The sequence below is a fragment of the Xiphias gladius genome, chromosome 18 (assembly GCF_016859285.1).
Source record: "Xiphias gladius isolate SHS-SW01 ecotype Sanya breed wild chromosome 18, ASM1685928v1, whole genome shotgun sequence".
Taxonomy (NCBI): domain Eukaryota; kingdom Metazoa; phylum Chordata; class Actinopteri; order Istiophoriformes; family Xiphiidae; genus Xiphias; species Xiphias gladius.
Window position 1 is genome coordinate 14,632,706 of NC_053417.1, and position 13,416 is coordinate 14,646,121.

The 13,416-nt window shown below is 37.5% G+C and overlaps 2 protein-coding genes across 10 annotated transcripts in view; both read left to right on the top strand.

The window, feature by feature from the left end:
* phf8 (PHD finger protein 8) overlaps positions 1-10,446 on the top strand; it is a 15,050-nt gene extending 4,604 nt beyond the window's left edge. The window contains exons 3-21 of the mRNA XM_040153318.1: positions 1-98; positions 541-701; positions 878-1,019; positions 1,227-1,413; positions 1,844-2,006; positions 2,113-2,200; positions 2,715-2,821; positions 2,941-3,032; positions 3,645-3,734; positions 3,868-4,149; positions 4,257-4,339; positions 4,437-4,606; positions 4,822-4,907; positions 5,382-5,503; positions 5,869-6,200; positions 6,305-6,400; positions 6,489-6,598; positions 7,794-8,154; positions 8,244-10,446. The exon at positions 1-98 is cut by the window's left edge and continues 29 nt beyond it. Of these exons, the coding sequence (XP_040009252.1) occupies positions 1-98; positions 541-701; positions 878-1,019; positions 1,227-1,413; positions 1,844-2,006; positions 2,113-2,200; positions 2,715-2,821; positions 2,941-3,032; positions 3,645-3,734; positions 3,868-4,149; positions 4,257-4,339; positions 4,437-4,606; positions 4,822-4,907; positions 5,382-5,503; positions 5,869-6,200; positions 6,305-6,400; positions 6,489-6,598; positions 7,794-8,154; positions 8,244-8,332 (2,859 nt within the window). The 3' untranslated portion in view covers positions 8,333-10,446. The remainder of the gene's footprint in view (positions 99-540; positions 702-877; positions 1,020-1,226; positions 1,414-1,843; positions 2,007-2,112; positions 2,201-2,714; positions 2,822-2,940; positions 3,033-3,644; positions 3,735-3,867; positions 4,150-4,256; positions 4,340-4,436; positions 4,607-4,821; positions 4,908-5,381; positions 5,504-5,868; positions 6,201-6,304; positions 6,401-6,488; positions 6,599-7,793; positions 8,155-8,243) is intronic.
* Positions 10,447-10,641: 195 nt separating this feature from the next.
* huwe1 (HECT, UBA and WWE domain containing E3 ubiquitin protein ligase 1) overlaps positions 10,642-13,416 on the top strand; it is a 42,263-nt gene continuing 39,488 nt past the window's right edge. For 7 of the 9 annotated variants that reach the window (XM_040153360.1, XM_040153369.1, XM_040153366.1 and 4 more), the window contains exons 1-2: positions 10,642-10,738; positions 12,820-12,888. The gene's annotated coding sequence lies outside the window, so the exon portion shown is untranslated. Of the gene's footprint in view, positions 10,739-10,762; positions 10,880-11,032; positions 11,161-12,819; positions 12,889-13,416 lie in introns of those variants that run through there. The other 2 variants (XM_040153362.1, XM_040153361.1) reach the window with 2 other exon arrangements.

The window sequence follows — 13,416 nt, forward strand, 5'->3', positions numbered from 1 at the left end:
ACAGATGGTGGTGCTGCAGGAGGAAGAGATCCAAGTCGGCCCGTTAAGACAGGCAGTCCACAGTTTGTTAGGGAGCTGCGATGCCGCACCTTCCCAAGGTAAGTCTCTCCCACCGTCCTGCAAAGACAAAAGTTTAATGTCGTCAAGTTTCAAGATAAATCCATGATTTACATAAAATTTTCAATCATATTGATTGAACAACTAAAATTGAGGTGTGAATATAAGGTGCCTTTTGTTTTATGGTGTCCTGTGTGTGTGTGTGTGTGTGTGTGTGTGTGTGTGTGTGTGTGTGTGTGTGTGTGTGTGTGTGTGTGTGTGTGTGTGTGTGTGTGTGTGTGTGTGTGTGTGTGTGTGTGTGTGTGTTTGTTTTGTTTTGTTTTGTTTTGTTTTGTTTTTGTCTGTTCATTTGTTTGTTTTTTAAGTTACCATCAACTGACAGCTTCTACTCTTTGGTTGACTGGAGGGCCTATGCCTTACTGTAACATAATTGTAAAGCATTCTGTGTTTTGCATTGTGCATTTCTCTGTTTTTCCATGACAGTGCGGATGAAGTCTTGCTAAAGCCATCTGGGGCCCAGCTGACAGTGGAGTTTCTTGAAGAGCATTCATTCAGTGTTCCTGTCATGGTTCTGAGGCGGGATGGTCTAGGCATGACCCTTCCTCCATCATCATTCAGTGTCAGTGATGTAGAGCACTACATCGGTAAAGTTTTGACACATTTAGCACTGCACTTTGGAAACATAGATCTGTATTTCTCTTAAGGATTTTTAAGCTGATGTTTATTGGGGAAATTAAAATTCATTTTCTTTGTTGTGTGTTACATAGTAACTATGTCATCTACACTTATCTCAAATTCTTTCATTTTGTTCTAACTGCAGGTGCAGACAAAGAGATTGATGTGATTGATGTATCTCGCCAATGTGACTTGAAGATGCGGTTGGGAGACTTTGTTGAATACTACAACAGCCCCAACAGAGACAGAGTGCTCAATGTCATCAGCCTAGAGTTTTCTGAGACCAGGTACGCAAAGATATTCACTCAATGACAGTTTAGTTTGTCGTTATGATCCAGTGTCTTGTTACATGAGTATGATCTTACTTCTCTATCAAATTCAATTGATGTTAAAAATAAATAAATAAATAAATGAGCAAAACATCACTTGAATTAAGTTGTGTTGTTACCAATGTGATGTTTTGAAGATTAAAGACAAGTGTCTGACTTGTTTAGGCTCTCAAACTTGGTGGAGACGCCAAAGATTGTGAGGAAACTGTCATGGGTGGAAAACCTCTGGCCTGAAGAGTCTGTGTTTGAACGCCCAAATGTGCAGAAGTACTGCCTAATGGGAGTGAAGGATAGCTACACAGACTTCCACATTGACTTTGGAGGCACCTCAGTATGGTACCATGTCCTGAGGGTAAGAGATTTTTAAAGATATATTATATATATATATATAATATATATATAATATATATATATATATATATATATATATATATATATATATATATAATATATATATATAATATATATATAGATATATAATATATATATAGATATAGATATATAATATATATATAGATATAGATATATAATATATATATATATATATATATATATATATATATATATATATATATATATATATATATAATATATAAATATATATATATAATATATATATAATATATATATATATAATATATATATATAATATATATATATATAATATATATATATATAATATATATATATATAATATATATATATATATATATTATTTTTTTTTTTTTTTTAAATAATAAATTGGTATTATTTTAAGAACTTGTCTCTCTGTGTCTGTTCAGGGCGAGAAAATCTTCTACCTGATTTCCCCCACCCCAGCCAACCTGGCACTTTTTGAGCGGTGGAGTTCTTCATCTAACCAGAATGAAATGTTCTTTGGTGACCAGGTTGATATGTGTTACAAATGCTCAGTAAAACAAGGAAACACCTTGTTCATACCAACAGGTAAGCTGAAATGTCTGATAGTTTTGTTAGTTACAGAAATGTTTTTAGCAGAGTTGTGATAGACAATCTGAATCAACTATACTTTTGTTAATTGTTTGTCTTCCAGGGTGGATTCATGCTGTCCTGACTCCAGTGGACTGCCTGGCCTTTGGAGGAAACTTCTTGCATAGTCTCAACATTGACATGCAGCTGCGGTTAGTTTCCTCAAGACTGTTCACTGACTTTGTAGCCCTTTCTGACTGAAATGTTCTTTTAAAGTGAACTTGACTTTCCCATTAGTCTATAAAAGCAGGACATTGTGGGTTGGCGGAATGGAAAATTAAACTGAAATTTAATATTTCTTGGTAATTCTTTCAATGTGTTACATACTTAAAAAAACAAAACAACACTTGTCAGATCCTTTCTACTTTAGAGACAGGCATTTGCCTTTCTGGTGTTTCTCCCACACATTATACTTACTGATGGAATTTTCCTAATCTTTGTAATTCTTCCAACACAGTGAAAACTTGAACATGAAAGTGCTAAATGAACTTTTAGGCCCTGGATTACTGCAGTTCCTCATTTCTAGTTCTAGGGCTTATAGTTCTTGGGTTATCTGGTCAGAAACAACTACTGCTAATCATTTTGGTCATATCTCTACAAAGATAATCTGTTTGTGGTAATAACGATTCATGTCTGACTTTTCCTATGCTGTATTAAAAATTTTAGAGCATATGAAATAGAGAAGAGATTGAGCACAGCAGACTTGTTCAGATTTCCCAACTTTGAGACTGTGTGCTGGTATGTTGGAAAGCATCTTCTTGATACCTTCAGAGGTGAGAGATTTCAATGAATTTCATAATATTCATTTTATGTCTTTATGTGAACTACTTGGGTGATCTGTGCTTACTATTTGACATTGTGATATTATTAACGTTGTGCTATTTTCTAACAGGTTTGCGAGAAAATCGCAGACACCCTGCCACTTATCTGGTTCATGGAGCTAAGGCCCTGAACAATGCTTTCCGCAGCTGGACCCGTAAAGAGGTAGGTCAAATCTTATTCGGTTGCTTTATCTTTCCCTTATTGTATCTCATTCTTTCCTCTGTTCGCTACTTGTTTCATTACTTGGTTTATATCCCTCCATAAACAATATGTACAATCCATAAACAGAATTGACATGCTGATTTTTGTTTGATTTTGCACCAGACAGTTTGCAGACTCTAATAAATGGACCAGAGGTGCAACAGCAAAATTATTATTATACATATAATCAAGTTTGTGTGTAAATCATTACATGAAGGTACTACATTTAAAAAAGGGCTAATATCCTGGACATTTTTCATTCCTTTCTGGCAGAGAGTTAGATAAGAATATCAATACCACTCTTGTGTCTGTCTGTTAAATATGAAGTTACAGCCAGAAGCATGGTTAGCTTAGCTTAGCACAAAGAATTGAAACAATGAACCTCAGTTTTTATACCAATTAATTAATCAAGATATTGTTAATTAGCAAGCTGTAGACGTGCTAGTAGGTAGATTTTGTTACTATTTCACATAGCCACGATAGCTGTATCCCTCTTTGCTATCTTTGTGCTAAGCTAAATGCAACTTTACAAAAATATTGTGCAATGACTGATAGTTCTCTCTGTACACTCAGGCTTTAGCAGAGCATGAAGTGGAGATTCCAGAAACCATCAATACTCAGACCCTAGTGAAGGACCTGGCCAAGGAGATTCGTCTGGTTGAGGTAAATAGTAAATTCACTGAAAGTTAGTGCATGTTAGCTTTGTGTTAACTTTTTAATTGTGTATGTAGAAATATTATTTTTTCTTCTCTTTTTTTCTGTTTTACTGACTCATCAGTACTCTCTGTTTTGATAGGACATCTTCCAGCAAAACATTGGCCGCACTGGACCTCAGTTTCCTGGTTCGCCACTCTCTAAAGCTCCCCTAACCACCTCTCAGAATTCAGGGCGCCCCCCTGGAAAAAAGAAAGGACCCAAGCCCAAAGAAGTGATTGGGGGTCTCGGGCCCCCCGGAACCAAGAAGAAGAGTCAAAAGGGGCTACTTAAAGCAGAAGCAGGAGAACTTGACCTCATTGAGATTCACACCAAACATACACTCAAGAAATTTCAACCTGGCAAGTCCAAAAACAAGAACAAGGTACGGGATTTACAGACATTTGCTATTAAACTGGGAATGCTTATTCAACTATCTTTTATCTGACTATTTCATCTTCATAGTTGTTTGCAATCTTTATCTCTTTCCAGTTGGAGTTGCCATTAGAAGAGTTTGAAGGGAAGCTAAATAAAAGCAAACTGAAACTTGTGTTGACCAATGGAAAAATCCAAGGGTAAGCTTTGGAGCTATTTGTTGTGTTTCTATTGCTTTTCTGATCTTATGGTTCTACCAAAGGTTGGGGTTCATACCTGCTGTTTTTGTGGCTGTAGTAAGAAGGAGGGCAGCAGTAATGGCGCAGGAAGTGCTGGAAACTACAAACATCTTGCCATGGAGGGATCCAGTCTGTCTGACCTGGAGTCTGAGGATGAGCTGCAGATTGACGAGACCCCCCCTCCGCGACGCAAACCTGCAGGAGCTAGCAAGAAAAAGAAACTAAGTGGTTAGAATTTGGCTTTAAGCAATGGTATTATGAACGTTTAAATTAATGTAGTAGTCCTCATGTTGACATATGTTTCTTTTATTTCTTTACCCTGCCTGCAAAGTCAATCAGAGCGTATGGACTGTTGTAACACCTAATATAGTTTCATAGTATGGTGTCAATACCACCTTGTTGTAACCTAACTGTAACCTAACTGTGTTACAATGTGCCATCAGGTCTTCCTAGAAAGCTGCCCAGAGCCAAACCCTGCTCTGACCCAAATCGCATCAGAGAGCCAGGAGAGGTAGACTTTGACATTGAGGTGAGATCAGTATGGCTATATGAATCAGGTTTACTGGAGCCAATTCTGAATGCCATCTTTAAGCTGTAGTAGCCAGTATAAGTCAGTAAATCAGTCCCAAAAATGAAAAACATGTTTACTTCACACATGCCATTGCAGGTTAGCTGTAAATACTTCATGATCATGACCGCATTATGGCTTTGAGTTTAGCTGTGTATTTATGCTTTCCATTCCAACCTTACCAGGTTCTACTCTCAGGTTTAACATCTTGCTGGTCACAACTGATCACCACTGGTGTTTATTACACTGTTGCTGGTAGCTTATATTCATCAATCTAATCCCTAATGAGATTCCCTGTTTAATTTATGAATTTTGTAACTCCAAGCCTAACTAATAGTAATTTTTATTATTTTGTAATAACTGCTTGCCCATTGCAGCAGTTACAAATTTATTATCACAGCACTGGTTCAATAGTCACAATAACATGATTTTCAGGAGGATTACACCACAGACGAAGAGGCACTGGCTGCCCATGGAGTGAAGGGTGGCGCGGGGGGCATTCTGGATTTATTGAAGGCCAGCAAGCAAGTGGCAGGCTTGGACTCTGCAACACTTAGGTTAGATTTCCTTGGTGACTAATGATTGATTGTTTTATTGTTTTATTTATTTAACACTGAAATTCAGGAAGAGTCTGTAATGGTATTTTAAAATATATTTATTTAAATAGTTAAATGTAATTTGATTTTCATGTTATTTGAACCTAAAGTATATATTTGAAACCGACTTCCTGATCTTTGTATATCAATGACTAGAGCAATAGTTTAGAGCACAAGTGGCAATAAATTCTCACTGTGTTGTTGCAAGAATCCACTAACCTTTGAAACTTGAATAGTTCACATATTTGCAGAGGCTCTGGTGCTGCACAATGTTTGGGAGTCTATTTTTGAGATGATGAGTGATTGCTTAACTGTCCTTTTCTCAGTGAGGAAGCCCCGGCCTCTCCCAGTACTCGTGATGCCATTCAGGGTATGCTCTCCATGGCCAACCCTCCTTCTTCGTCCTCATCTTCATCGTCTTCATCTCCCTTATCTATCTCTGGGGGCCTGACAGAGGGACTAGGGGTGGTCAAGGAAAAGGGTGGCAAGGCTGTGTGGGTGACTGGAGGGGTCAAAAAGACAGGGAGTCCTGAGAAGAAACCTGTCATCCAGCGGCCTGGGAAACGGCCCATTAAACGGCCAGCCCGTCACTTTAGTGATGAGGAGAGTCCAGATGAGCAAGAGACTCTGGGAACCTGCTTTAAAGATTCGGACTACGGTGAGCAAGCACTCAGTGACTTACACCTGCTGCTTCACAAGCACTAAGGTTTATAGCTTTTATTGATCAGGCCAATAATTAATTATGATAATCAAATTTTTAAGTTTACCCATCCTTGGAGTCTGATGAGGAGGACCATGCTAACAAGGCCAAGATGAAGCGCAAGAAAAACTGGGATGACACACCTTGGAGTCCGAAAGGTACCTGGCTTAAACATAGCAGCAAGACATATCAGATATGCTTTATAGCTTTCTGATGGTTGATCTCTTAATTTCTTCTCATTTATAGCCAGGGTGATGCCCACCCTTCCCAAACAGGAAAGGCCAGCCAGGGAAGGGGCTAGAGTTGCATCTGTAGAAACTGGTCTTGCAGCAGCTGCTGCCAAGTTGGCACAACAAGTGAGTTGGGAAAAAAAGCATATCAAGCTTAGAAGTACATACACATGAAAAGTTAAAGAAAAAAAACGACATAAAGTTTCTTAGTAAGGTGCTGGGCCACCACGTGCTGCCAGAACAGCTTCAATGCACCATGGCATTGATTCTTCAAGTCTCTGTACTGTAGGGATGGACACCATTCTTCCAAAAGATATTCCTTTATTTGGTGTTTTGATAATGGTGGTAGAGAGCGCTGTCTCACCTGTTGGTCCAAATACTCCCATAGGTGTTCAGTTGGGTTGAGATCTGGTGACTGTAAAAGGCCATAGCATATGAATCACATCATTTCCATACTCATCAAACCACTCAGTGACTCCTCGTGCCCTATAGATGGCATTGTCCTCCTGGAGGAGACCACTCCCATCAGGATAGAAATGTTTCATCATAGGATAAGGTTATCACTCAGAACAACTCTGTATTGATTTCCTGTGACCCCTATGGGGACAAGTATACTCAAACCACACCAGCAAAATGCCATAGCAAAGCAGAGCCACTGGATCCCCTCACTGTAGGGGTCAGGCATTCAGGCCTGTACCATTCTCTTGGTGTACGCCACAAATGCACTCGCCCACTTGAGAATATGGTAAAGGATGACACATCTGACCATGTCACTTTTTTCCACATCTCTTTAGACAAGTGCCTATGGTTTTTGCACCACTGAACACTCCAATGTGCATTCATCTTTGTAATTAGGGGCTTATCTACTGCAACCCTACTATAATACCCCTCTCTGTGTAATTGTTGATAGACTGTTCTTGCTGACAGTCTGATCACATCCTGCATTGACATTCTCATTCACCTGAGGAAGAGTTGCTCTTTTGTTTTTCCTAAACCGCACTAATGCATGAGCATCATGGTCATCAAATGTGCGCTATTGACCAGAATTTTCAACCCTATTTACTGATCCTGACTAACACGATAAGTCCAAACTAGAGCCTAACTTATTGATTGTAAGGACAAAAAATGCCCGTAACAAGCAAATGAGCAGGTAATATTGATTACTCACTAGCGCAGTGTCCTGGTGACATACACACAAACACTTCCACAATTTCCATCAGTGAGTGACAAGCATTCAACTCAAATACATCCCAGTAAATAATGTGGAGTAGAAGTATCTTTCAATAAAAGATAATGGCTTGTTTCTTTTTTTATGATTCAGGAGCAGCAAAAGCCTGCTAAAAGGAAGTACACCAAAAAGCAGCGTCCTCCCCCTGCTGTAGTCACTCCACCCCCTGTTCAGACTGAGCCAGCCCCACCCTCCCCACCACCTGCTCCAGAGCCTGCAGCAGACTTCAGCCCAGACAGGAAGATGGATTACTACTCTGCTAGTCTCTTGGACCATGAATACACAGCAGGACCAGGACCTTTTGGTCCTGGAGGCCCTAGAGGTAGCGGAGCAATGGCCCCTGGTGTATTCCTCACTTCACGCCGACCTTCCCTGTCGCCGCAGAACAGCAGCTCTCACTCTGGTGCATCCCCTGCAGGTTTAGCCAGCCAAGGCACAACAGGAGTTGGTCAAGGTGAGCATAAACTTAAAACATTGACAGCATAATTGCATATCTTTGTGACACAATATTTTCTTATGTATTTCCTCTTCATTTTGATTTAGGGAAACGTCCAAAGAAAGGACTTGCAACTGCAAAACAGAGACTTGGAAAAATTCTGAAAATTCACCGCAATGGCAAACTTCTCTTGTGAGAGATGTCTGAAATGTTGCTGAAGACTTAAATGAGAATGAAGAAAAAGGATTTTGTGAAAGTAGGTCTGAAGGAAACGGAGATAATAATCTATATTTTGTACTCTAGATAAATTTTTACTGTTTTCACCTGTCATTGAACCTCACTATATCTTATCCTTCACCAGGTATTCTGCCCAGTTAATTAGCTGCCTGTTTTGGCCCTCCATTTATCTATATCTGCATAAAGGTATTTTCAGAGGCACATCTGTGACTTTAAAGAAATCACTGTAATGTTTTAGATAAACACTTACTGTGGTAATTAACTCTAAATGATCACATATTTGTCATTTGACAATAGGAAATCGTGGAAAAATGACAGGTGGACACTGATTTAACTAGCTAGACTAACTAGCATAATAAATAAACAAAGCCTATTTTTTTCCTTTTTTTGTTTATATTTTGCTATTTTTAGTGGCTGTATTTATGCAAAAAAAAATTGTACTGTCCATCATAATTTTTTTAAAAGGGAAAGAAAACACATTTTATAGTCAGGTAAAATGTAATGTCTGTATAGTCCCCAATCCCACGAAAACAATGACACACACACAGAGTCATGCAGTTGTAATATTGTATTTAGTTGTCTTTTTACCTCATTTTTACCTCATAAAATCTTGTGTGGTATGATAATTACAGCATGCCAATCTTTACACACAAACAGTTTTGCAAAAATCCAGTGTATGCACATGGTCAGCACCAAGTATGCCACATTTATTAATTTTATGAATTTGTCACTAATGTTTTTATAACTCATTTTCCTCCATATACTGTAGCTCTACACATAAAATAGAAAGTGCTAAACTGATGCCAAGAGTAACATACAGTTCTATTTATTCTGATCATATTTATTTAACAAGGCAAAGTTTTGCTATCTCTTATCCTATTATCCTATTGTAGTACATTTTTACAACCTCATCTTCTTGGTCCCTACTTAATATTTTCAACCACTCAATACCTGTACAAAAATGTTATCCATGGCTTTGTTAGTTTTTTTTTTTTTTTTTTTTTTTTTTTTTACAGTTTAAGTTGTCATTGTAAATATTTGTAATATTTGTAATTATGTAGCTACATTGGAAAAGCAGAAAAATATTTTAAGTTGAAGAGCCTAGTTTCCTGCAGGTTGCCATAATCCATTCCCCAAGTGTTAGCAGCATTCTTGGGCCAGATGTAGAGACATGCTTTCTTTCCACAGAATGTACTAGTGATACAATGTTGACAGAAATGTAGATTTAACTGTGTGAAACCATTGTGAAGGAGCAGGATATTAATTCATATGTAAATATATGTTGTAATTTAATTTCTTTTATAGTTCAAAAACTTTGAAACTTTCTTAACATAACTTGTACATGATACATTGCTGTATTTGGAAAATATGTGAAATAGTTCTTTTTTTTTTATATTTGTATGCAGTAATTGTCATGCTTAGTTTGTCATGTTGTCTTGTTAGTATAATATTGGAAGTGTGCTGGAAAAAAATGCCCATGTTAAATTTCATCCATTTAGTTTGGTATTAATTAGTGTTGATATTCACTCTTGTGTTGGTGTGTATTGTGTGTTTTAAACATGATGTGTTTAAATACGACCTGGAAAAGATAAAATATACCTTGGGCAAAATTTCTTTTTTCATTGAATTTATTTGAGGTTCACCATATCACCAAAGGTGTGACTTGGGGGCCATATCAATGGTTTTCTGTTTACTATACTTGAGTCTACTGGAGAGCTCAGTTTTCATTAACTTCACCAATATTCTGTTTTGGAAATTCATTATGACACTTCAAGGAATGTTGCGTTGTATTAAACACATCTAGACTGAATTATTTCTTGCAATGAAAGTACAATTTGATGCTTTGTGGTAGATACAAGAAAATAATAAGCCACTCTAGATACTACTTTTGAATGATAACTGGTGACTAAAGTTTTTCTCAGGGTTTTTTTGTTTGTATGAATTACTATACTATTATTTTCAAATATAAACCATCTAAAGATAATTTTACATTGCTATATTTTAAATACCATTCAAATAGGGGATAAATGCGTTTGTTATTAAAATGTAAAAATAAAAATTTCCTAAATGTCAGTGAGTTTGAATACACTTTCCTATTAAACTGAATTAAACTATATTTTTCATAAAGCCTGGAGAATTCTGCTGTGTGCTTTCGTGTGCACATCTAATCACAAGGTTGAGGCTGGAAATACCAGTTAATAGGCTGTATTCCCTGTTCCAGACGAAAGACGCACTAGCATTGTTTTTCTACAACAATTACAAGGGAGTGCCCTGGGTAAAGCAGCAGCAGGTATTCTCGCGAGATCCAAACTGCCCTACCAGTCGTTAGTGCAAGATGGAGAAGCAAATGTAACACGCATTCGAGGTAAGCAGAAAGGCTTATTCCAGGGTTCTGGCATGGGTTAATTTCTAACTGGTGGCATATATTTCTCCTCCTTAACGACTGTCACCAATAATTCACGCCCGTTACTGGGATCCGAGACCACAAAACTGGTTTCTTATAAAGGTAAAGTACGGATCTTCTGCTGTGTAAACCGCCATTTTTAATTTAGCCATGATCCCACTGATAGAGCATTGTGCGGAGCTCTCACTGCTAGCTCGCTAGGCTCGCGCGAAACCAGCAAACATACATACATATGCACACACTCACACTCACACTCACACACACAGACTCACTCTCACTCACTCACTCATGTTCACTGTGTGTGGGTACGTGCGCCTCCGTACAACTACAAGTCAAAACGGTGTCCTCGTTCAATGGCCACTCGCGTTCCTCGAGAATAAACGGTGAGAGTTAAAATGTGTCAGGTTGCAGATGTGACTTTTCGTAATCTGCTAACGTTAGCCGTCAGAGCTGAATTGGAGCCGAAGTAACAAACGTTAGCCTTAACTGCTAGTGAACCTAGCTAACGTCACCTAACTAGCTTGTAACTTTGCTAACGTTAGCACCACTGTTGACTTCACCTTAACTGCGTAGGTAGCTCAATAATACTGACAAACTATGCGAGCTGATTTTACACGGTTACAACTAACCTAGCTAACTCATGAGTGATAAACGATTTAGGAAGTGTAACAATATTACTCAAACTATGGCCATCACTTTGTTTTCTGATGATGATCTAAGCAGTTCATAACGTCAGTAGCTAATATTAACATGAACGCTGCGTTCTTGTTTTTGGAAGAAATTATCCAGCCAGGTGTCATAGATTGAATACATTAAGAGGTGTAGCATAAGAATGTCTGATAGGCTTTTAGTATTTGAAAGCAAATTGTGATGGCTCAATAAAAACAGCCAAAACTAGTTCATTGTAAATTATAGTGAATCTGTGGTACCTTTCGGCATCCCCTTTGGTCCTTGTCATCCTCTAAAGTGACCATTGTAATGACATGACAACAGGAGGAGTGGACTTGTTGCAAAAAAGGCTGCAAACCGTTTTGATGCGTTCTGTAATAAAACAATGGCTGAGCAGTGGACACTAAAAGCTAACTTTAAAGCACAGACAGCTGAAAAGCAGACCTGTAAATGTTTTGTCTGAAAATACATGAGCATGTACCTTAAAACTGGGGCACATCAGTTAATTGTATGTAATCATATACATGTTGTGATTTTAAATACAATCATTTAAAGGCCAGACTATTAAGTGATCTGAAGTTCCAAAAATCAATTCATGTATGTTGGGTCAAACAAAACACTGCTGACATGTGTGGATTATTCATAATGAAGTTTGCAGACTTTTACAGTCAGTCTGATTGATCTGCCCAAGGCATGCACAGGCATAGTGAGAGCAGGTCTAAATTGAGCAGCCCAATTGCATGGCAGACAAATTGGTTGAATTTGGTTGGGAGTGATGAGTTTATAATCTTGCCTTTAATGAGAACTGATAACCTGCAGATTGAAGATGCACAATTTCCATGATTACAAACAAGATATCAAAGTTAAGTCAGTTTGTTTTGGAATAATGTTTAAAAATAATAAATTCTGCAGACATGTTTTATATTAAATGTAAAAAAAAAAAAAAAAAAAAAGGTCTAACAGCTAGATATGTGTGTATATAGTCACACTTAAAAGGAAACCATGCAGACCCCAAAGCTAGAAAGATGTGGGATTTGAAGGTGTCATTGGCAGAGAAATCCATCAGGTACATTTCAGGTTTTAATTGAAACACGAGGAAGAAGTTGATGTTTTATAGTGTGTAATTGATCTCAAGAAATTAAGTTTTTCACTTTTAGTAGAATTCTGCTTCTCCAATAACACACTGATCAGCATTATCACAGTATTTTTTTTTTTATTATAGCTGGGTTTGTACAGTTACCACAATTATTTACTTTTCACCAGTACTAACTATTTTAAGTGTAAATCTGTCAGTTCAAGTGTTTACTAATAATCAAGATGCTTGAATTTTCTTATCCTGTCATATCTGATTTGATTGTTTTCTATGTTTTCAGATAGTTTAAAGAAGCGGAAAGTAAGCCAAGGATGACTGTGGTGCAGCTATTGAACGAAAGTGGTTTCTGGTATGTACTGTTAACCAATTTACTAAATTGACTGAAACTGTACTGATGAAACACATGAATACATAAGGGACACAGTTATTTGCCATCAATATTTGCATCCAAGTGTATACCATCCTACAAAATAAGTTTGTCACTGCTTAGTGTTAATATCATTAACCACACACAATAAACAATAACAACAAGAGGGAGTAATTTTGTGCCTTTTTCCACGCAGGATTTGTCAGATATCTCTGGCAGTGAAATGAGGTGTATCTGAAATATTCTCTTCAGCAACTCAAAATAGCTTAGCTTCTTCACATTCCTCAATAATAAAAAGGTCTCAGCCTAACTTATTTTCATATTCCTTTTGGTCTTATCTACCCATCCAGATGGTTTTGGCGATATTTACTGTGATTTGCATTTATCAGCTCTAGTTCACCTCAGTACATTGGAGCTCAGTGGCATTGGGTATGTGCTGCTTATAGCATGAGAACATTATTTTTGGAAAAAGTCACCGTCTGACCAGTGTGAGATTTTTGAACAATTTTT